General features: G+C 36.5%; 1 protein-coding gene across 2 annotated transcripts; it reads right to left on the minus strand.

Annotated features, from left to right (window-relative positions):
* Positions 1 to 164: 164 nt before the first annotated feature.
* Positions 165 to 24,891, minus strand: Med (Smad/Smad4 homolog Medea). Of its 2 annotated transcripts, none has more exons than XM_089836562.1 (12): positions 24,701 to 24,891; positions 22,780 to 23,049; positions 17,907 to 18,081; positions 17,775 to 17,804; positions 14,363 to 14,848; positions 14,147 to 14,218; positions 9,551 to 9,658; positions 9,406 to 9,468; positions 9,086 to 9,269; positions 8,211 to 8,379; positions 8,010 to 8,148; positions 165 to 6,587 (listed from the first exon to the last, which is right to left on the minus strand). In XM_089836562.1, exons 2-12 carry the CDS (start codon positions 23,014 to 23,016, stop codon positions 6,370 to 6,372), a joined length of 1,881 nt encoding a protein of 626 aa, XP_089692688.1. In that variant the 5' UTR covers positions 23,017 to 23,049; positions 24,701 to 24,891; the 3' UTR covers positions 165 to 6,369. The 2 variants fall into 2 exon arrangements, with proteins under 2 accessions (XP_089692688.1, XP_089692687.1); XM_089836561.1 differs by having other exon boundaries at positions 14,147 to 14,260.
* Positions 24,892 to 25,149: the final 258 nt, after the last annotated feature.

Raw genomic sequence — 25,149 nt, forward strand, 5'->3', positions numbered from 1 at the left:
CGCGTTGCATAATATGAGTATACACAAAAGGGGAAGGCTTCCAGGTCTCATATAATTTAATAACAATTGGGAGTGAGACAGATCGAGAGGACAGACTAATCCTCTTCAGTACCATTTAGACACGTAGACTTAATGGTAGATAGTCAATTTATGATAACATGAAATCTTTCATAACTTAAATTTTATTATTTTTTTTTCAAATGGCTTAAAAATTATACAAAATGGACCAACGTAAGAACAAGTTTGTTAACAGATTTTTAGTGGAAAATTTGGTCAAATATCTTTTTACAAATATGATGATGTGTATATAATGGAGCATTTACACTGCGTTTTTAAGAGATATATCATTTGCAAATTAACACAAATGGCGATAGAAATTTCATAGTTTTAAATCTCAATGTGAAATACGTAATTAAAGAATATTTTGGTTAAAAAGCCAATTTGATTCGATAGATCTAATATTTCAGCTTATAATCTGAACAGGCTAATAATTAACCGGTAATTAAATTAATTAAGCTGAAATAAAAACGGAAAACGTCTCACGGAACCTGTAGAACTGAGATATTGTTAAAAATCGAGGGGTTTTCGTTAATATTTGTTAGAAATTTCAAACTTGTTAGTAAATTTGTAAATCCTAAAGTGCCTTACAAGTAAATTACAGTTGCTTTTGTAACCTAAATTTAACCCAGTTTTTCAACTCTGCTTTCAACCCTCAATATTGACAATGCATAATTTTGGTTTTGCATGTAATTGGTATGCATAAATTGAAAAATAAACTCTGCTAATGCGGTTTTACAAATATACTGCATATAACAAAATTCGAATGAATGATCGAAATATTTTTAGCACCAAAATTTGCGTGCATTGCAGTTAGTTTTCAATATACCAACTTAATGTTTAGTTGCTCGATGACGAAAGGTTTGACGTATCAAGTTGCAGTTGGCATGCAGAGTTCATGTTTACTCTGAACAACACGTCAACAAACAGTTATGTTATGTTAATTATGTTTCGTTAATATTCCTTATCAAACCATTGTTTACCGTTCTTGAAAATAATTGAAAAACATCAACAAGTGTTTTTGCGTTTCATTCTTTTAATATCAACCGCCATTTTCTTGCGTTTCTTGCAGCAAAGCGCGGGTGACGTGGTTAAACTACAAGTTGACTTTACTTACGAACTCCAGTTATGGCTTAGCGAAGGCTAGTGGGCGGGGCTTATAAGTGCACTTATAAATCCCGCCCACAAATACCTCCACCATTCACCAAGCCAAAACTGGAGTTCGACAGGAAAGTCAACTTGTAGGGAAATCACGTGACCCGCGCTTTAGCTTATAATTAATGCTATAGTGCCATCGCCAAGGCTTAGGTCGTTATTATCTGCTAGATACCATGAGATGTCACTACCTTTGCAGAATGACTATCATTGTGAATAGATGTCGCTACTTTTGGAGCATGACTGTCATTGTGATAGTTCCTCAAACCTATACCAGGATGACGTCATAATGACGTTTTTTAAGCTTCAATTAAATCAAGCTACACGCAAACCAAGCTATGAAACGTTTTTGAATTTGGCTGTTAGTGGTTAATTGTACCCAATGATTTGTCTCCCTATCTATGACGGTGTCCAAATAAATTTCAAATAATACTACAATCAGCTGATTAAAAAGGCGTACGTAACTTACGGGAAAAATCTATACCAAATTTTGTACACTTTAATCCTGAATTGAATTGATTCGATTTGACTTCCGGAATTTCACTAATGTCATATTCGTTCACGATCGAGTCAACGCCGAAAAATTTATTTTTAATTTTGTTACCAAAAATAGACTTTGAATAAGACTTTCTTTTTTATCGGGTATTATCATATTTGGTTTCGGTTAAACATTATTTTAAATTTTTTTAAAGTATTAATTTCAATTTCAATCATTAAGTATATTCAATTTACAATTCATTAATATTTATCGTTATGAGCAAAAACTATGTTTTAATTATTAATTAATTTTTTTTTAACAATTTTGATAAGCCAATTATTTTTTTAATAATAGCCTTTTACGTTTCTAAAAAAGTATTACCATTTTTTCTTTTGTTTCGAAAATAGAGCTGCAATTTTCACTTGCAATTTATGAAAAAGTAAAGCTAATTCGTTTGCAACAGGACCAAACGGTTATCATTATTTTTACTATATTAATATTATACAGCAAAAATAAAAATTATTTTTATATCTTAATTAATTAATTACTTCCTATAACTTTGAATTTAATTAAAATTAAAATAGTTTAAATGACCTTACATTAATTATTATTTTACGACAGTCGAGCTAAAGTTTTATTTATTTAAATTATTTTTATTATTAATTTTTATTTTTGTGTGTGATATCGTAGAAAAAGATTTACACGAGAGCACCGAAAAATAAAGGCATCACTTAATTGATTTTTAATTATTTTTTTTAATTAGGTGGGACAATTGTTGAACTTGAAAATGTATTATTTACAAAGGCTTAAACGGAGCATTATTAACGTGACGTCACCTGTTTAGCCTAAAAAAAAATGAAGGTTATAACCGTAAAAGTGATTCCTATTAAATATCTTACATAAACGACGTAATCATCTGCTAGATATTTCTGTTGCTATGCTAATTTTGATTTATCAAGGCTGTTAAAATTAATAGTTAACCAAAATTCTGTTAATAGAATTTAAGGTTTTAACTGAAAAACATGAATGTACAAAAAACTTCTGTCGTTTAGTTCAATTAAATGTCACTAGATGCTCCCAGAATCGATCTAGGGGTGGAGTTGACAGGCCATCTAAGCTTGGCAAAGGAAAGGATAATTTTAGCTCCGCCCCTTTGGGTGAGTTACTTTTTATTGGTTCCTGAACTTGGCAAGGTAAAAGTCGTTTAGTTCAATTAAATGTCACTAGATGCTCCCAGAATCGATCTAGGCGTGGAGTTGACTGGGCCTCTAAGCTTGGCAAAGGAAAGGCTAGTTTTAGCTCCGCCCCTTTGGGTGAGTTACTTTTTATTGGTTCCTGAACTTGGCAAGGTAAAAGTCGTTTAGTTCAATTAAATGTCACTAGATGCTCCCAGAATCGATCTAGGCGTGGAGTTGACTGGGCCTCTAAGCTTGGCAAAGGAAAGGCTAGTTTTAGCTCCGCCCCTTTGGGTGAGTTACTTTTTATTGGTTCCTGAACTTGGCAAGGTAAAAGTCGTTTAGTTCAATTAAATGTCACTAGATGCTCCAAGAATCGATCTAGGGGTGGAGTTGACAGGCCATCTAAGCTTGGCAAAGGAAAGGATAATTTTAGCTCCGCCCCTTTGGGCGAGTCACTTTTGATTGGTTCCTGCCCTTGGCAAGGTAAAATTGGTATTTCGAATATTAGCCAGCATGTTAGGGGCATCGCAGGAGCCGACATTCGCTTTAACGTAAATGTCTATTGCCCTAGAGGTTGTTATACACGTTTTTCGGTAAAAGTCTTAATTTAATGTGAAGTATAAGGGTTACGAAAACTTCATATAATAAATTAAAAGTTTTACTATTGGGCGATAAGACGGCAACCTGAACCAATGATTCCAAGGTGTCAAATGAACACATTCCCGTCGTTAATGAGGTTTCAACTTTTCCAAAATTGACATCACTTTGATGATTTTCGGGGGGGGGGGGAGGAGATTTCACGACAGTTTTGAAATTGTTGTATCTGCGCAATTCCCAATTGTAGGGTGCGTAAATTTCATATGCGAGTAAAAATATAATGGTCTATGGTGCCTTTAAACCCACACGACAGATTGGGAGGAGCCTAGGAGGGGGCGCATTTCCATAAACCAATCAGCTAATTTAGTAAGAAGAACGAAACATTTTGTAAATAACAAATTTATATCGACTGGGAGGGTGAAATTTGAATTGATTGATTCTTCAGCTAATTATAAAAGGGATCTGCATAGTGAAACATCCATGAAAAACCTCCGAATGACTTTAAAATTCAAATTAGTTTGAGATTTCATAGATAATTTGAAGCTAGCACCTCCGACCAATCGCGTAATGCCCTGCCTTCTTTTTAAAAAATTTAAAGTTTAAAATACCTCTATTTAGGACCAATAAGGGTTCAGGTTGCCGTCATCTAGTGATCATATTATGAAAAATTGGTTTTTTTCTGATGCAACAAAGCCCTGGGACTTTATTTCGTTAATATTGTGCACTAAAACTGAAATCTGCACGATAAACTTAATTTACCACCAAAATCGTTGTTAACACGGTGCACAAGAATACCTACCTGTCAATACTAACACAACAAAGATGGGGGAGAGGGGGAAGACTACCAAACTGACGCTAAGTCCTGAAGTTCTACGAGCAGCAACTAAATGGAGGCAAGATTTAATGCATAATTAACGCATCGTGATCACCTTGTATACAAAATTATGCAAGATATTTAATAGTAAAAAAATTAAAACAGAAAATTAATTAATAACAATTGTCCCGGATCATAAAAAAATTCATCGCATATTGAAAATACACGCACATTAATACTACGAATACAAAATACAGTACAATTTTGAGTACAAGCGTAAAAACTTTCGCTTGTTCAAAATACCTTTTCAGGATCATCATCATCATTATTTTAAGAGACAAAAAAATATCTATTCCTACTTAGTAAAAATTTCACTTTTTTTAATTAATTAATTAAAACTTTGGTTTATAACTTTTCTTACTACGCTTTTCATGAAAATTATCTCTGATTAACAACAAACAACGTCTCTACATCAAATTGGCACCAATTTCAAAATATTTACAACTAGACAAAAGGATTTTAAGCCACCTTCTCAAAATGGCTTCTTACCAGGCTTAATTGTTCAATAATAAAAGAATCAATTTCGTATTCATTTCAACATGAATACGGTGTCTAAAGTTTAATTAAAAAAAAAATTATATGAAAATCGCGATTCGCGCATTGTGACTAAATGAATGAAACTCTGACGAATAAAGAAAGATCGAGCCAATACAGTTCAGTTCAGTTAATCTGAACGATACTTGTCATCATGAAACATTAATTTCTTTGCTCAAGTCTTTGCGGATGAACTGACTTTGAATTTGAAGTACAGACAGACTTAAATCGTTTAAGAATCGTAAAATAAGCTCAAGAATATGTTAGGAAACCCTACCAAAACATTTCAGGTAATTTTCTTAACCGATATACAAATTTGTTAACACTAGGCTAAAAGATAGCAAATTTTCAGGAAATTCCAGCCTTTGGTTTCATTCAATCTAATTGTAATTTGTGCAATCTCAAAATAAGGAAACTAAACTGCAAATTTGATATTTTTTGTTCATAAGCTGTTGACCATTTCTAGCAAGCCGATGGACTGATTTAAAACGTCTGAGCCCGAATTGTTGAATGGTCCAAGAATTTCACGCGCTAATCCAATGGCACTGTGAACCAATAGTTCCGCGGTTAGTTAAGATTGAAACTAATCCAAAATGGACCTCATTTAGATCATTTGTGAGATATTTCACTAACAATTGTCTTATAATTGCGTGCTATTCCTTCAGGTCCCTTCAGACGCGTTTCTGCAGATTGACCACGTTTGCCAAGGCCTAAGCGCAATATGCTTTGCGTGTACTAACTCCCCATTTTATAACCTTTTATTCTTTAACTTTTCGCGTTCAATTCTTTGTTCTACCGAAAAAACCTTGGGCAATGCGACAACTGCTCTGAATTTCACGAGTTTCTGCAGACTGACCACGTTTGCCAAGGCCTAAGCGCAATCTGCTATGCGTGTACTAACTTCCCATTTTATAACCTTTTATTCTTTAACTTTTCGTGTTCAATTCTTTGTTCTACCGAAAAAACCTTGGGCAATGCGACAATTGCTCTGAATTTCACAAGTTTCTGCAGACTGACCACGTTTGCCAAGGCCTAAGCAAATGCACATTTTTGCATAATATCATCAACTCGATTAAAAAAAAAAAAATCAACGGAAACATTTTGATAAAGTTTCACAAATATTTTCGAACCTATTTTACCATTCCCGGAACCACTAATCCGTTTCCAAGAATTTCACGATTAAAAACGAAACTGTCAATCATATCCCAGAGTTTAATGTAATGTAATTAAAATCAAAATAGTATAATTGATAAAATAATTAAAATTAGAATAAAGTCATTGCTTGTCCGCAAAAACTTGCGATAAGAAAAAAAGTTCAGGAGAAATTAAAAACTGTAGGTTTAGGTTTAGGTTTAGGCTTAGGCTAAAGTCTCTTCGTATTAAGCCTTAGTTCACCTGAAAGATACATACAGATTGTCTACGAATTTAATTAAAGATCTTAAAAAATTAACCATTTAAAGCGTATATACGAGGAACCAAAAAAAATGAATGAAAAACTATTCATGAGGTCTCGGGTCATGAATAGGCATGGTATGAAGAACTTCGTCTAAAAGCTGAAGGGCCCTGTGTAAATGAACCTCGATCCAACAAGGAGTTTCTTTGATGCTTTGCCTGGGGTAGTCAGGGCCCCAACCCTTCACAAAACTCAATCGAAGAATACAGAGACGTCGTAAATCATCGACTCCAATCCCCGCCGCCGCTGACAACCCTGGAACTGTTGAGAGTAAATTGTGTATTTAGCAACATATGTCATCGTTTTTGCACAATTATTGCAGCATTTTATCCCCGCAGAAGGTTAGAATTATGAAGAAAATGCAAGTAAACAGAGACTTTGGTTAACGTAAGTGGTTGTGATTTGCCAAAAATCATAACCAAAGAGAAGAATAACACAAAACGTGCGTATTTCGTCATATTTCAAGGAAAGCTTTGCATTGAACACATACAAGACACTTGCGCGATATCAGGAACAATTCTATTCCATACCTCTCATGTTATTTTCTATGCGGGCTTTGTGGGCCTGACTTGAGAGCAGTCCGTCACATAATTCTGTGATTTTATTGGTTGGTAGCAAAGAGAATTCCTAGGCGCGCGGAATGTACATTACGCAGCGAAATAGATTATTCGTCATATATAATAATTAGTCTAGCTTTTTGCACAAAACCCGCCTAGATGTGTTGAGAAAATGGCTACACAATGATTGCTGTTAGCTGTATGTATTCTTGGCGATACGTGTTTCCTAATTACAGTACAAAGCTACAGCAAAAGAAACCAGTGCACTATGTCTAGGGACTTGCATGTCCTTAGGCGATCGCTTGAGGAAAACGTTAATGAACACTAATGAACTTCAACCCAAGTTGAACCCAAAAGCTCAAACAAAAGTTCATACAACTTTTAGAAATAAATTTTTTTTCCCCATATACTTCCCTGAGTTTTCCAGGTTTTTCCCGTATATGGGGTATCCCATGGAGCAAATGTTAACGAAGGAGGGGGGGGGGCAAATAGGACTATAACATACTCAAAGGACATCCCCGTATCTCTAATATAACCAGAGTTATGAGCCTCCAAAGTATAGTGTAATGTTAATCCTAAGGAGGGTATTTTTATGAACATTTTGCTCAATTACTCGACCCCTGTTTTGACAAAAATTTCCCTGATTTCCCTGAATTTTACTAAATATTCTAAATTTCGCTGAGGTTTTTGTCAACTATTTATTTCCCTGATTTTTCCAGGTTTGTATGAACCCTGCAGTGTTTATCACCAAACCCAAGTGAATTGCTAATTGCAGTCGGTAGACGTGTGAAGGCGAGTGCTAGGCCTAAGATTCATTAACGCGTTTTAACAAGGATTGCCTGTCCATGGTTAGCTGGTCTGAGCTGAAAGTGTCCTGAGGTGTTTTGAGGTCACTAATTAGTTTAAGTTTGCTATGACGTTAATTTTTATAAAAATGCATGCACCAAAGCGTAAAAATAATGGTGTGTCTGCTGAGAACACAACTAAGAAATGCACACGTAGTTTTGTCGGCAAACACCACCCAAAATGGTCGTCCTGCCTTAAATAAAACTTCAGCATGTGCAAACCAAACACGACCAACATTCAAGAGAAAACACGCATGGGCTCTTTAAAAAAATGTCCTTACTAATGGCTGGAGCAATTCCACCAACAGAAGCTGGACCAGGTATATGACCAGCAACCGCCGCTGCCTGGGCAGCAGCTGCCGCTTGAGCTGTCGCGGCTTGCTGTTGCATCTGTCTGTGACACTGTCTTAAATCAAACACCTAGAACAATATCTATACGTGTAAGTAAACTTAATATATATCCCCTGTAAAGAGTGCATTACCTTAATATAGGCACTTGGGTAAATCTTATGGACAGCATCTCCCGGAGCTCTTCCAGCTTCTCTATCCAGGTAATAACTTTGCACAAATGCACTGTGATCGCTTAAACACCTTAACCATACGTCTCCTTCCCCCCTGAGATCTAATTGTACACCTTTCCCAATGTGCAACCTATTCAAATTTATCACATTGTATATTGACGTTACCACGTGTGTTTAAGATATGTTGCATGGGCTTGTCACTGGTTACTAAGAGCTTGTCATGAAGTGACGTAGGTGAAACGTCATAGATTCGAGGTAAAGCGACGCCTGGTGAGGCGTTGTCAAAGGCTTAGTGCAGACTAAATAGGAAGATGGACTGTACAGTCGAGTGTAGTCAAATCTCGCGTCGTTTTGAACTAGCTCTCAGTAAGTCTCTAGCATTACGAAGCATAACATATCTTATAAACTTATGACGATGCCTTACTGCGACATAACTACTCATAAGAGATTTCTTATACGTATAGAATTACGTGACTCTATGAAACACAGCTGACAGCTAAAACATAACCATGTGTTCCATGAGTATGACACTACCTATACTTCGTAATGCTAGAGACTTATTGAGAGACAGTTCGAGAACGACAAGCGAGAATTGACTACACTACACTCGACTGTACAGTCCATCTTCCTATTTTGTCTATACTAAGCCTTTGACATCACCTCACCAGACGTCCCTTTACGAAAATCTATGTTTCATCTACGTCACTTCATGAAAAGCTCTCAGTAACCACTTACAAACTTATGGAAAATATCTTAGGAGGCCATACATAACAAACACAAGAGACAATTGTTCAATTTGGTAAAAACCAAATAATTAATAAACGAATCAAATATACCTCGCCCGTTCACTTTGTTCCGTTCGATGAACATTGGAGAGGGCACCTAAGCAAAACCTGTTGCCACCCGATGGATCAACGTATCCATCAATAATGACGCTAGTGTAAGTTGACGGAACTTTAAACGTTTCACCAACTTGTTGATCGAGCTCAAAATACGCGATTGAACACCAATACTCTGGAGCTATGAATTAAATTCAATTTACACGCAGGATTATATTAATCAATATACAAATTAAACTATAGCAATTAAACATTATCATTGTCGTAAATTAGAAAATTACTTTTGGGAATTGTACAAAATACGAAAAGAATATTACCTGGTTGACTGGAAAGGTTACCTTGAAGAGTCATATCATGCTGAAGTTGATTGTGATGAGGCCCTACATACAAAGTGACAATTAAGCAACAGTTAACAATTAATTTTAATACCATCGAAATTAAGGGTAAAAGATAAGTATTTACAGTATCCTGGATGCTGAGAGCGAGAAGAGTTTTCTGGTAATGTAGGAGGAACCATAGTTTGAGTGTACGTTAACGTTCCAGCACCACTACTGGTCCAATTAGTAGAATCTAATAGTTAAAAGTGTTTCATGGATTTTAGACAACTCTCTAGATACAAGTCATGGCAATTAATGTTGTAGATAGAAATCTTTGAGAGGACTTTTTGCTATTGCATGTTCAGACGTATTTTGAAGAAATGACGTAAAACTGTCAATAGACTTCGCCACTAATTCCCACTATACTAAGCAAACCATAATTTAAAAGGACGGTGACGAGTAAAAGTTCAGTAATTGTTTTATCATTTCGTCTACTAAATAAAGGCGGTGCTCGAAAAAGGGTAGCAGTACTGAAGTACAGAGGGTTCTAAGGGCGATTTTCAGTCGAAAATGTTGCATAACATTTTGTTCCAAGGGGCTATACTGTTTGCCAGTCATGATTTGAGTGTTTAATGGATGACCCCTTAAAATTAATTAAGAAACGTCTGAAACAAAATGCTACTTTAATTAAGGGGTCATCCGTAAACTACACTAATCATAACTTGGGCAAAGTGTTGTAGAACGTTTGCGGCTCAAAATCATCCCGTTCATTTTGAAATTCCATGACTTTTCCAGGTTTTCCATGACCTGTGGGACCCCTGTCATGGAAAATCCGAAAAGTAGTGGCAATGGCGTGTTAAGGGCCGCGCGAACCCTTTGGAACACCCCTTTAAAACCAAAAAAACCAAATTTTCACTTTTGGTAGTCAAACTTGCACGACTCCTGAAGCTGGGGGGCCACATTCATTGACGGGATCTACACGATTGTTGAATATCTACGTCGACGAAAGTAATTAACCACTAACACTAACAGACTTCGGAAGTGACAGTTGGTGGCTAATGAACTTGTATCAGCGCGTTATTTCTTGGCGTTTTTATATGACTTTAAATTCAAAAGATTGTAGGCATAGTTACAAGTGAGCAAAATAAAATGGTCAAGTATTATTGCTGAAGTGCTTGGTTGCAAAATTGCACTGAAGGATTTGGTTCATAGTACTCTTTTAATGCAAAAATATCGAAAATTTGTATCAAGATCAATTTGAGTACTCGAAGTTTTAGATAGTACAATATATGATAAATGGCAATTTCTCAACATATTTTTTGTATAGTGGTGAACAGAAAAAACATCGATTGCGATATTCAAAGTGCGATGGAAAAATATTTTCATTATGTAAGAGGTTGAAGTTTCAACCTAGGCTTAGTAATAACATTACGATTAAGATTAGGTCTAAGCCTAAGCCTTAGTTCTTCAATACTTTTCACAATGGATAAAGGATGAGCGTGAGGAAATTTCTTTTCACGCTATAGGATAGGCAACTCGCTATCTCGAACGACAGCTTATTCTGTATATACTCTGTTACAACATCGGTTGTCAGCACGCGTAAAGCTAGGTCTCTATGTAACCTAGCTTTGTACGTGCTGTCAAGAGACGAAAAACTTCAGGATCTTCAGGATTTATAATATCGGCGGGTTTATTTTCGCTCGAGTGCACGGACCTCTAGGCCTTAGTTTCAAATACGTGTGAAATTGCCTACAGCCTACCTACTACACGTATTTGAAACTAAGGCCTAGAGGTCCGTGCACTCGAGCTAAAAAAACTGGCGGATATTTTAAATCCGAAAGATCCTGAAGTTTTTCGTCTCTTGACAGCACGTACAAAAGCTACGTTCCCTAGAGACCTAGTTTTACGCGTGCTGACAACCGATGTTGTAACAGAGTATATACAGAATAAGCTGTCGCCCGAGATAGGGAGTCGCCTAGCCTATAGCCTGAAAACAAATTTCCTCACGCGCATTCACATAAACTTGTGGTACAGCGAAATCTCGAATATTCAGTTTTGGGGGAACGCCCTATAAAGTTCTCTTCACCCATGTTAATATAGGAATAGTCTATGTTTCTGGGTAACTGGATGTTTCATATGCACACAGCAAGGCAAGGCCTAAGTTTTTCATTCTGTACTACCATTCCTCTAGAAACAGTTCGAAATATTTCAAAAATTCCTCCCCGAGTTGATATTCCGCTTTAGGGCAAGTCTCAAGTCCGTTTTAGACGCTTCGAGGGCCTATTAGTTGGCCTCTCCTATAGAGCATAGCCCCCTGGATCACGCGACTCGCGGACGCAGGCTGCTCGCGCTATAGAAGCCCGCCCAAAGAATTATTTTCCTATGTTAAAGCGCGTATCGGGGATTTTTGCTCGAAAAATCAAAGCCGTCAGCTTTTAACATGGTCGTCTATGGGAGGAACACCGTTTTTTGGCCCTAATTTGGCAAATAATGGCTCAAATCTCTTGAAATTTTAATCGGATGTGTAAAATAAGGTTTGTGATTTTTGTGCAAAGTTTGAAAAGATTATATCGTGTAGTTTTTTTGTAAAAAAAATTAAAACTTAGCCGAAAATCAAAGCCGTCAGCTTTTAACATGGTCGGCTATGGGGAGGAACTAAGTTTTTGGCCCTAATTTGGCAAATACTGGCTCAAATCTCTTGAAATTTTAATGAGATGTGTAAAATAAGGTTTGTCATTTTTGTGCAAAGTTTCAAAAGATTACATCTTGTAGTTTTTTTGTAAAAAAATTAAAACTTGGCCGAAAATCAAAGCCGTCAGCTTTTAACATGGCCGTCTATGGAAGGAACACCATTTTTTCGCCCTAATTTGGCAAATACTGGCTTAAATGTCTTGAAATTTTAATGAGAGGTGTACTGAAGGATTTTTAATGATCGGGCAAAGTTTTAAAGCTCTAAAACCAATAGTTTTTCCCTGAAATTCAATAAAGCTTTGTTTGTACATGAGCACAACCAGAAGAACTAGATTGCTTCCGGTGACCTTTGACACCTGTCGGCTTTTTTCAGAGCGTGTTTTGTCAAAAACCTATATGATAATCATTTCTTCTTAGATGCTATTGAAAAGATAGGAATTAACATACGGAATTCAGGTGCTTGCCAATGAACTGATGTGGTTCAGTTTAATTTTAAGAGGAAAATTCATAGCTGACACAAAGTTATTCTAACTGAAATTTCCCAACTATTTGAAGGGAAAACGAACCTACTTCTAAGATTTTAATGCTTTAACCATACAAATATAAATCTAGGGAACTTCTAACTGTGGACACTAATTAGCATTTCAGGAATTATAACAAATTGTATGTGCTTATGAATTTTTTATTATCACAAGAAAATTACAAATTCTCTCTGGAAGGATGGAGGATTGAAGGTGGAAGAAGAGTGGGAGGTAAAGTGAAAACCAGTTTCAACAGCTAGTAACCAGTTTTTCTCACCAATATTTCGCGCCGAAACCTTACCGGGAAATTTAAAATGAATAATGGTTGTGCTCATGTACAAACAAAGCTTTATTGAATTTCAGGGAAAAAACTATTGGTTTTAGAGCTTTCAAACATCGCTCGGTCATTAATATGCCTTCAGTACACCTCGCATTAAAATTTCAAGAAATTTGAGTCAGTATTTTCAAAATTAGGGGCAAAAAACCTGGTTCCCCATAGACGGCTAAATTTCAATTTTTTTTTACAAAAAAACTACAAGATGTAATCTTTTGAAACTTTGCACAAAAATCACAAACCTTATTTTACACCTCTCATTAAAATTTCAAGAGATTTGAGCCAGTATTTGCCAAATTAGGGCCAAAAAACTAAGTTCCCCCCATAGACGGCCATGTTAAAAGCTGACGGCTTTGATTTTTGTCTAAGTTTTAATTTTTTTTACAAGAAAACTATGCGATATAATCTTTTGAAATTTTGCACAAAAATCACAAACCTTATTTTACACATCCGATTAAAATTTCAAGAGATTTGAGCCATTATTTGCCAAATTAGGGCCAAAAAACGGTGTTCCTCCCATAGACGACCATGTTAAAAGCTGACGGCTTTGATTTTCGGCTTAAAATGCTTGATACGCGTTTTAAGGCCCATTGGACGGGCTTCTATAGCGCGAGCAGCCTGCGTCCGCGAGTCGCGTGATTCAGGGGGCTATGTATAGAGCCAATAGCTTGCATCCTCTAAAAAACATGGATTAACTAACGCTAGGGATTGTTCACTAACCGTGTTTCCCATGTATTTCTATCGCCAACTACATGTTCCGAATTATTCCTCGATTTCCGTCTTCATTCCCCCAATTTATTTAACCCAAAAAGCGCCATCTCTGGGCAAAAAAAAAACCAGATTTTTGCGGATTTTAAAGATGGCGGCGTCCAATTCAGGCGGGATTTTAATTTTGACGTTATAAGGACACGTGACATTTGGTCCAATTTTCTTAGAGATTCCTGTTAGGGATAGTAGCTGCTGCTAGGTGGCGTTAGTTAACCCATGCTTTAAACATGCCCCTTTGCGTTTAATTCTCTACAAATAATCACAGGAATAATCTATTCCATTTAATTCCCTAATTGTGTTTCCCAAAATTATTCCTCTAAACCAATAAATTTCCCTGACACGTACTCGAGTCTTAGACGTTTGTACAAACACTGTAGTCTCAACAACACTGTCCAGGAGAATAAAGATAAGCAAAAGACACACTTACTGTTAACGTTAAAGGCTTGATTGACTGGAGTCGTGTGACTTTGATTGATACCATTCATCCCATTCTGCGAAACTAATGGAGCGACAGTTTGACTCAAACTTGCGTTACTTTCAACTGCAAATTGCAACAAACAGAACGAAAACCAAAGAAAAAACATATTGGTACGCAACATCAAGCAACGAGAGAAAGCAAGAAAGAAAGAACAAGTTAAAGTACTTTGAGGGACAGGAGAAGGTTCGGCAGTTTGATGAAAAAACGACTGAGTCTGGCTGTTTAACGAACTGCTATTCGCTTGAGACGGCAACACTTGTGCGCCTCCTCCTCCAGTGACGGAACTAGAGGCGCTAACCATTTGAGTCGTTTGCGTCTGCGCACCAGTGGGCATTGCCGTTTGAGATATCTGCGGCGGATGTTGAATTGTCGAATTAGGGGATGTTGGTCCCGATGTAGCTACAATGGCCGCCGCCGCGGCCGCAGCCGCTGTAGGAGGAGCTGTTTGTTGAAGCAACCCTCGCCCGAAAGGATCGCTACTCGGTTGAGGTTGAGGCGGATGATGCTGTACCGTTTGAGGAGTATGTTGAATGGTTTGCATCCCACTCGGACCACATTCCATTTCACCAAACTCGTTCTTGACCAAGCGACTCTCCGCTTGACCAAACATACTGACTGACGAAGATTGTCCATCGGACGATGCCACGGAATCTAATAATAATAATAATAATACGAACACTACCGAGTTTAGTTTCAAATTTCAATCTGCAATTAGAGTTGTTTTCTTAAATTGGCTTACAACTACGTTCAGGCAGCTCATGCGTATTACAATCGGTATTAAGCATATCGGTTATTATACTCTCAAGAGTTGGCATATCATTATATATCTCTCTATACATTTCTATAAAAATTATGGCAAAATTAAGAGCAAGTACATAATAATTAGCAAAGACAAAAACGGATTAATGTACGTAACAAAGAACGTTAGAGTCTATCTTTAGCCTCTGCTACCACTTAAGACCATTAAACACAGATGGATTGGAAGTCTGGAATGATAAGCTAAACCCAGTTTTTCTAATGGCATCGCCTGTTGCCGCCCCTAGCGGGAGAGTCCCGAAACTTTACTACGACTCATGTATCATGTTGTGACTATGGTTTGAGTCGAAAAACGTTTAATATTGGTCGAAAAGTGGCGCTAGAGGCGCTGCTCTAAAAGAACCACGCGTCACATGTCTCTCAAATCTTGTCCATCTGTGCTTAATGGTCTTAGGTACGTACCACCCTAGCATCATGGAGGGGGTATTGTAGACTAGGCCTCTAGGGGCCAGAAATTAGCGTACTAGTATTACGCGCATCATTTTCGAGCATGTAAACGGGTCATTCCATGTGATATGAGCCAAGTCGTTAACCATGGGGTCGGCGGATTTAGATGAAATTTGGCACAAATGATCCTGTGGCTATAAGAAAAGAGAAACCGGAATAGTATTTAAAAAGTTCTACGGTTTAATTTTTACGTCAAAATTTGCAACACCCCAGAAAAACGGTGTTTCTCAAAAGTCATTTTGGTACTTTTTAGAAAGTCTGCAATAACTTTCTAGTTTTCTGCGCGAATTCAATCAGATTTGCATACAATACGTATTATAACCCAGGAAATTGATTAAGCCACTCAAAATTAGCTTATCTAGTTTCGTTCACGAGTTACAAAAGCATTTTTGAGAAAAAGTAAATTTTCGGGGGACTCGTTTTTGGGCCTATGGAGAAGAACTTCCAACTCGAAAAATCTTATAAAATATCATGAATTATAGGGCTCGAAGAGACCTTTCTAACGATGTATTCATATATTAGAGTATTTGATTCCTTAGAGCGTAAATTTTTAATTTAAATAAACACAAATTTTGCTTCAAAAAATAAAATATTTATTTACTTTAATGGTAAATTACGTTTAGATAAAAAGTTAAAAGTATGAAATATTTTTTGAACTTGCTTATGGCAATCATCATCTAGTTTATAGTATCTTCTAGAATTGCTAGAAGCCTGTGGCTCGCGGGTAATACGCGCATAATATTATTAAGTGGGACAAAGCACTCGTCGATTTTCTTAGGCCATGTGAGCAGATTTCAGCTTGAAATCGCTTTCATCCCTTGAAAATTTGTGTTTATTTAAATTAAAAATTTAGGCTCTAAGCAATCAAATACTCTAATATATGAATACACCATTAGAAAGGTCTCTTCGAGCTCTATAACTCAGGATATTTTATAAGATTTTTCGAGTTGAACGTTTTTCCCCACAGGCCCAAAAACGAGACCCCCGAAAATTTATTTCTTCTCAAAAATGCTTTTGTAACTCGTGAACGAAACTAGATAAGCTAATTTTGAGTGGCTTAATAAGTTTCCTGGGTTATATTACGTATTGTATGCAAATCTGTTTGAATTCGCACAGAAAACTAGAAAGTTATTGCAGACTTTCTAAAAGGTACCAAAATGACTTTTGAGAAACACCGTTTTTCTGGGGTGTTACAAATTTTGACGTAAAAAGTAAACCGCTGAATTTTTTTTTGAAACTGTTCCGGTTTTTCTTTTATAATTGCCACAGGATCATTTGTGCCAAATTTCATCTAAATCCGCCAACCCATGGTTAACGACTTGGCTCATATCACATGGAATGACCCAATTTACAATCTCTTACGTCATTTCTATGTTCCCCTAGTGAACACGCGTTTTATAGAAGGCGTGGTTTTCTTCTTTCCCGGCTTAATTCTTTGAATATTATAGTTAATATAAAAAGAAATAATACTTGAGATATGAATTTAAATAAGACTGCAAACGCGCGAGAAACTACCGTCACTCGGACCCGATACCGTAGCTTTTCCTTTAAAGGGAGGGGGAAGTGGAAAATCAAGTGATTTTTTATCGATTCTTCTACTAATTGTAGGACCACTCTACATAGTGAAACATTCAGGAAATACAGTCTCCGAATGATGTTAAAATTACAATTAGGTTCAGATTTAAAGGATAATTTTAAACAAGGACTGCCGACCAATCGCGTAACGCCCTGCCATATTTGTTTAACAAAATTCTCGTGGCACGCTCCATGTCACACGCCATAATTTTATCAAATCTCGTGATAAATTTCATTCGACACGGAGCGTGCCACGAGAATTTTGTTTACAAAAAGGCAGGGCGTTACGCGATTGGTCGGCAGCCCTTGTGTAAAATTATCCTTAAAATCTGAACCTAATTTGAATTTTAAAATCATTCGGAGACTGTATTTCCTGAATGTTTCACTATGCAGGCTGGTCTTATAATTAGTAGAAGAATCGATAAAAAAAATCACTTGATTTTCCACTTCACCCTCCCTTTAAGCATTTATTTTAACTACACATTTGTTATTATGAAACTGAAAGCTTTACAAGTTCGTTATTAAGCCTTTACAAGCAACCAAACCCTTAAAGAAAAGCGCAGTTCAAAATAGTTCAGAGCGAATTTAAAGCAAATCTATCAAGGAAAGCGTGAACAAGGAGAACAAGCATATATTGGATGGCAATCCAGCAACATGCCCCACCACACAGTTCAGTTCAGTTCAGTGCTATCCAAATGAAAAACTAGGCCTACAACTTCAAGAACATTAATTCACTCACCTGAATGTTGTAACGTTAGTCCTGATAAGTCTAAAAAAAATAATTTATAATAATAAATCATTATAATTTACTGCAAAAAAAAACAAAAAAAAACAAAAAAAAACAATAAATATGGTTTTAAAAAATGCTTACCAATTCCCGGAGAAACAACTCTTTCATAGTGATATGGATTAACGCAAACGCTGTCGCATTTCAAGTCAAACGCGTATGTACAGTATTTTACGTGCTTCAGTTCATTTTTGTGCAAATCGGGCCACCTCCAAATACGAGCGTATATCACGTGAGGAAATCCTTTACGCCCAGCCACCTTTAATCAATTTTAAATTAATTAAACAATTACAGATAGTGCGCAATGAAGGGGCTAGTGAAATTTCCTCCAATCCATCCCCGTTTCTTAAAGCGAATGAGAATCTTCGTTTGAAAAACGTCTGATTTACATAACAAAAGATCGAGTTAATTTCTGTGAATTCAAAAATATCAAGCTTTTAATTCTCCCTCCGATTTCTGCTGCTTATTTGGCTGCAATATGCATTTGGAAATGTTTCATATGAAATTATTTCAAATCCACTTTTTATGAAAAACTAAAACCTTTCCAGTAGTTTGACGTCACAGGTATATTTCTTCACGTCAGATGGTGCCACTCTCTCGGCTATCAGACCCAGAGTTTAGACTGGCGAGAAGCTCGAGACGCCGCGTATAGGATTCCCGCGCTTTTTTCCCCTGACGTCATAGTGATGTCATGAAACGGGCGAACAAACTCGACAAGACAAAATCATTGATATATGGAAACTGCAGAGTTTTCGTGATTTTTCAATGGACTTTAAAAATAGAAACTTTAATAATTCAATTATATTAAAAACTTGATATTTTGAAAGTATAGACTCGAAAGTGTAACATAATACCACTTTCGTGGGAAAATATGATATGAAATTGTAAATTCGCATTCCCTTTAATGCCAATACTCGAACTTTCGAATAGTATTCGTTTAATTCAAATAAGAATATTCGATTCGACAAATCGAATTTGCCATTTTGAGAAAAACGAATATTTGAAATTAAATTCGAATACAAATGCATTTCCCTAAACCGAGTAATTGTTTCCATGACGTTAAATTCGAACAGAAAACGAGAATTCAATTGAAAATGGGAGGAGCTATGGTCACATCACATATTAGCAAGTTTAATTTTTATAAAATAAACTATTAGAAATTTTAACCACGTATTAAGGACCCGGATTGTAGTTGTGTAGAATTTTTTCAAAACAGTTAACACACCATAAAAAAAGCTACATCCAATCAAATAACTTTCCTTGTACATTAGAGGCAGTATGAAGTCTTATCTAAGAGAGCTACCGCTCTCCTAGAATACCAAGCGGTTATTATTTAATTCATTTCAACGCGATTGCGCAGTTCGCGGTGTTTTGTTTTTCTCTTACGCCATACTTAGTCTTAGCGTAGGAACCAGAGAGAAAGAAAAATTCCATTCTATGCGGGAACTGCAATAGTTTTAGTCTACTACATGCATTTTGAGAAATATTACTCGCTTTGAAAAGAATATTCGTCTGATAAAACGGAGTAATCAAATTTTCGAGCACTCGTTTTGAAAATACTAGTACTGCTAAAACGATTAATCGTTTCGAAACGAATATTCGTCTGGTAAAACAGTACTAGAACTGATTTTTTGAAAAAAAGAGTAACATTTGTTTGAACGAGTACTCTAATCCGATAGGAAATTTACAGTTCGATTCAGTTTTAAAAATCACTATCCACACAGCCCTACTGCAGGGTTGCCACAGATTTTTCGTTTCAAAATTCCCTGACTTTTCCAGGTTTTCCCTGACCATCTAAAGCCAATTTCCCTTACCAATTTTCAAACTTAACTCTAACAGAAAAGGAAGAATGCATGCAGCCTTTAAAAATTTCTTATTTATCATCAGCTTTGTACTTACGTACAATTATGCTAATTTTATCACAGTTTTTAATTGAAACTACTATACAGTAGTTAATAAAAACTTTATTAGGAACTATCAGAAATAGTGAATGTAGGCCTATTTTACGTTATCATTGTCCCGTATTTGAACCATTCATTCTGCCAAATCGACGCTGGTCGTATTTGAACTGGTGCGACTAGTTGGCCGAGACTACACATTTTCTCAAGTAGATATGCAACGGATATTCCCTGACCTTTTACACCGTTTTTCAAATTCCCTGACTTTTCACACCCTTTTTCATATTCCCTGACTTTTTACACCCTTTTTCATATTCCCTGACTTTTTACACCCTTTTTCATATTCCCTGACTTTTTACACCCTTTTTCATATTCCCTGACTTTTCACACCCTTTTTCATATTCCCTGACTTTTTACACCCTTTTTCATATTCCCTGACTTTTTACACCCTTTTTCATATTCCCTGACTTTTTACACCCTTTTTCATATTCCCTGACTTTTTACACCCTTTTTCATATTCCCTGACTCTTCCCCAGACATTTTACACCCTTTTTCACATTCCCTGACTTTTCCCAGACTTTTTACAACCTTTTTCATATTCCCTGACTCTTCCCAGACTTTTTACACCCTTTTTCACATTCCCTGACTTTTCCCAGACTTTTTACACCTTTTTTCATATCCCTGAACTTTTCCCAGACTTTTTCATATTCCCTGAACTTTTCCCAGACTTTTTACACCCTTTTTCAAATTCCCTGACTCTTCCCAGACTTTTTACACCCTTTTTCATATCCTCTGACTCTTCCCCAGACTTTTTACACCCTTTTTCAAATTCCCTGACTTTTCCCAGACTTTTTACACCCTTTTTCATATTCCCTGACTCTTCCCCAGACTTTTTACACCCTTTTTCATATTCCCTGACTTTTCCCAGACTTTTTACACCCTTTTTCATATTCCCTGACTCTTCCCAGACTTTTTACACCCTTTTTCATATTCCCTGACTCTTCCCAGACTTTTTACACCCTTTTTCACATTCCCTGACTTTTCCCAGACTTTTTACACCTTTTTTCATATCCCTGAACTTTTCCCAGACTTTTTACACCTTCTTCATATTCCCTGAACTTTTCCCAGACTTTTTACACCCTTTTTCAAATTCCCTGACTCTTCCCAGACTTTTTACACCCTTTTTCATATCCTCTGACTCTTCCCCAGACTTTTTACACCCTTTTTCAAATTCCCTGACTTTTCCCAGACTTTTTACACCCTTTTTCATATTCCCTGACTCTTCCCCAGACTTTTTACACCCTTTTTCATATTCCCTGACTCTTCCCCAGACTTTTTACACGCTTTTTCATATTCCCTGACTTTTCCCAGACTTTTTACACCCTTTTTCATATTCCCTGACTTTTTACACCCTTTTTCATATTCCCTGACTTTTCCCAGACTTTTTACACCCTTTTTCATATTCCCTGACTTTTCCCAGACTTTTTACACCCTTTTACATATTTCCTGACTTTTCCCAGACTTTTTACACCCTTTTTCATATTCCCTGACTTTTCCCAGACTTTTTACACCCTTTTTCATATTCCCTGACTTTTTACACCCTTTTTCATATTCCCTGACTTTTTACACCCTTTTTCATATTCCCTGACTTTTTACACCCTTTTTCATATTCCCTGACTTTTTACACCCTTTTTCATATTCCCTGACTTTTTACACCCTTTTTCATATTCCCTGACTTTTTACACCCTTTTTCATATTCCCTGACTCTTCCCCAGACATTTTACACCCTTTTTCACATTCCCTGACTTTTCCCAGACTTTTTACAACCTTTTTCATATCCTCTGACTCTTCCCCAGACTTTTTACACCCTTTTTCAAATTCCCTGACTTTTCCCAGACTTTTTACACCCTTTTTCATATTCCCTGACTCTTCCCCAGACTTTTTACACCCTTTTTCATATTCCCTGACTTTTCCCAGACTTTTTACACCCTTTTTCAAATTCCCTGACTTTTCCCAGACTTTTTACACCCTTTTTCATATTCCCTGACTCTTCCCCAGACTTTTTACACCCTTTTTCATATTCCCTGACTTTTCCCAGACTTTTTACACCCTTTTTCATATTCCCTGACTTTTCCCAGACTTTTTACACCCTTTTTCATATTCCCTGACTTTTCCCAGACTTTTTACACCCTTTTTCATATTCCCTGACTTTTCCCAGACTTTTTACACCCTTTTTCATATTCCCTGACTCTTCCCAGACTTTTTACACCCTTTTTCATTTTCCCTGACTCTTCCCAGACTTTTTACACCCTTTTTCATTTTCCCTGACTCTTCCCAGACTTTTTACACCCTTTTTCAAATTCCCTGACTTTTCCCAGACTTTTTACACCCTTTTTCATATTCCCTGACTCTTCCCCAGACTTTTTACACCCTTTTTCATATTCCCTGACTTTTCCCAGACTTTTTACACCTTTTTTCATATCCCTGAACTTTTCCGAGACTTTATACACCCTTTTTCACATTCCCTGACTTTTCCCAGACTTTTTACACCCTTTTTCATATTCCCTGACTTTTCCCAGACTTTTTACACCTTTTTTCATATGCCCTGAACTTTTCCCAGACTTTTTACACCTTTTTTCATATTCCCTGACTTTTCCCAGACTTTTTACACCCTTTTTCATATTCCCTGACTCTTCCCAGACTTTTTACACCCTTTTTCATATTCCCTGACTCTTCCCAGACTTTTTACACCCTTTTTCAGATTCCCTGAACTTTTCCCAGACTTTTTACACCTTTTTTCACATTCCCTGACTTTTCCCAGACTTTTTACACCCTTTTTCACATTCCCTGACTCTTCCCAGACTTTTTACACCCTTTTTCAAACTCCCTGACTTTTCCAGGATTTCCAGGTACTATGGCAACCCTGTTACTGAATAATTATTGAATCAGGCACGACTAAAAGCTTTTCAGTCTGTTTTAGATAACGCTTGAATTGCACTAGCAACACTTGGCTGCACACAATGAACTAAAACATTGAAAAAACATTATTTTAACATTACCTGCAAGCGACCGTCGAGTGTCCGTTGAATGGTGACGCATTTACTAGGATGTGCGCCATTTGTAGTTATGGCCGTTATTAAACTGTCAAGCTCGTCCCTTTTTTCCTTTAATTTTTTGACCAGACTTTCGATAGCTCGTTTAGAGAAACTTTCCGATTCGCCACCTTGACGATGACACATTAAACTGTGCACGATACTCAGGCAAGCGTCCGCGGAAGTGGGGGCGCTAGTTGACATTGCTCAGATATTCAATTATTCTTACTCCAAGCGCTAAAATAAAAAAGCCAAAAATCATTCTTGAATTATTGGTTTCAACTGAATTGATAACTCTACGAAATTCTTCACGCATGCCCAGTAGAGCTCTATCTGATGGAAGATAAGCTTTATCTAGGCCCCGCCCCTACATAACAGTGTACATCCATTTAAAGGGATTTATGAAATTCGATATACTAGAGTATGGGTTTCACCAGAAGGGGATAACGGAAGAAGGATGACACTCTGTATCCTCTTAATACTTCAGTTATGTAACGTCATTCTTCCCGGGCTCATGGCACCATTTTGTTTGTGACGTCAATATTGGTAGTCTAAATTGTATGGCCTGAGCTGACGACTTATGACAATATGGACGCCAAAACCGAAGTAAGAGATACGAGGGTGTGACGTCACGAGAAAGTTCGTGGTAGCAGACTATATCTAAAAACGTAGGCATAATAAGCCTATATTTGAAAGAAAAGTTCAGGTAACATAACATAATGCTTTGAAAGAATGGCATTTTTCTAAAAATATGAAAAAAAGTAAATGATCTCTTATTACAAAATAATTGGCATTTAACTAGTCTTAAAAACAAGGACTACTGAGCCATCCGCCATTGGTTTTAATGGTGTCTGCTAAATCGAACCTCTTACGCGCGTGATCGAGTTGGCTATGCCCCATCTTACACTTACTCCTCTCAGCCTGTGAGAATTCAACCAATCCCATTAGGTGTAATTGGTTCAATTTAGCAGACGCTAAACCAATGGCGGATGGCTCAGTAGTCCTTGATTGTTTTTAAGACTAATCAAATGCTAATTATTTTGCAATAAGAGATCGTTTATTTTTTTAAATATTATTCCTTTAATGTTTAGAAAAAGGCCATTCTTTTAGGATATAATGTTATGTCACCTGAACCTTTCCTTCAAGTTCAATAATAATAATAATAAGTTGGCCCATGAATGGCAGAACATTAAGTACATTTGTGGTTCACAGTTGGTTGAAATGTGGTCCTGAACGAGGATAATTCACATACTTTCATTTTGTTTTAAATGTTAATCAAGGATGAAATATTAAATTAGAAGAGTCACTCTCTTAAGTAACCATGGGTTTTTTATGAATAGTGTCACATTCTTTCATGGTCCTCAACTATCTTTCAAAAGAAACCCGATGGAGAATAGGGACAGCTGATCTGGACAAGACCTTTCGTACAATCTCAAAATTCTGCCCATTATTTACACATAAGGCATGGGCAACATATAAATTTTTACTGAATAAGGCTTTAGATAGTATAAACAACCTATTTAAACTGCTATTATCATACCATCTCATCCTGTTATTTTGTAAAAACGTATACTTTAAAGTGGTCTAGACTACATTTGGTACATGCTCATAAAAAGACACTTTATCCTATCTGGTTCTAACTTTTAACATTAAAATCTTCCATAACATACAACCGCGCTATATAATATTCATTTCTGTTACATCGAAGAAGCCCGATACATGCCAAAATGTCAAAAATCATGTAATGTAATTGTCTAATTACTGGTTTACGAAATACAATCCGAAGGTAGAAACCATGCATGATATTATCATCTAATCTCCCCACTGCGTAGACTTCGACCAAGGCTTAACACTATTTACTAAAACTGTCAAAATTTACGATACTTACCAGATAACAAATTTCCATTACGCAACTCCAATGACTCTAATTTTCCAAAAATTTACTTGAATTATATGCGATAAGGTTAACGTTTAATTTCTTTATCGAAATAATTTTATTATTTTCAACTATGAAAACATTAATCACGATCGCGCTATTTTCTTTCCGAACAAAGAATAACCAATGAAGCTTATTGCCAACTACAGTCACGGGACTGACAAGTCAATAGCTACAAAGTGCATTTCACGCTCATAGCTTACTCGATCACGCGATTTTCATTGATTGCATTCTTTAGTTCTGGAAGACCTATGTGAACAACTGTGAACAGTGAACCATGAATTAAACGTTTCCCCTTCAAGTCTCCACTAATTCAGTCGCGATTTTCAAGCATAAACTATTAAAAACCTCAACACAACTGGCGATCTTTAAACGGAAGCTCCGACTCCACCTGATCTAAC

Source organism: Phalangium opilio, unplaced genomic scaffold, assembly GCF_054372755.1.
Source record: "Phalangium opilio isolate 3A_F unplaced genomic scaffold, DU_Popi_V2 ptg000042l_1, whole genome shotgun sequence".
NCBI lineage: Eukaryota > Metazoa > Arthropoda > Arachnida > Opiliones > Phalangiidae > Phalangium > Phalangium opilio.

Bases quoted from the DNA above. Each gene is read 5' to 3' on its own strand.
- Med (XM_089836561.1), bottom strand. From the start codon at position 23,016: ATGTCAACTAGCGCCCCCACTTCCGCGGACGCTTGCCTGAGTATCGTG. The intron at 14,849-17,774 runs GTGAGTGAATTA...TATTATTATTAG, and splicing joins ACTAACGTTACAACATTCAG to ATTCCGTGGCATCGTCCGAT. The intron at 8,149-8,210 runs GTAATGCACTCT...ATATTGTTCTAG, and splicing joins ACCCAAGTGCCTATATTAAG to GTGTTTGATTTAAGACAGTG.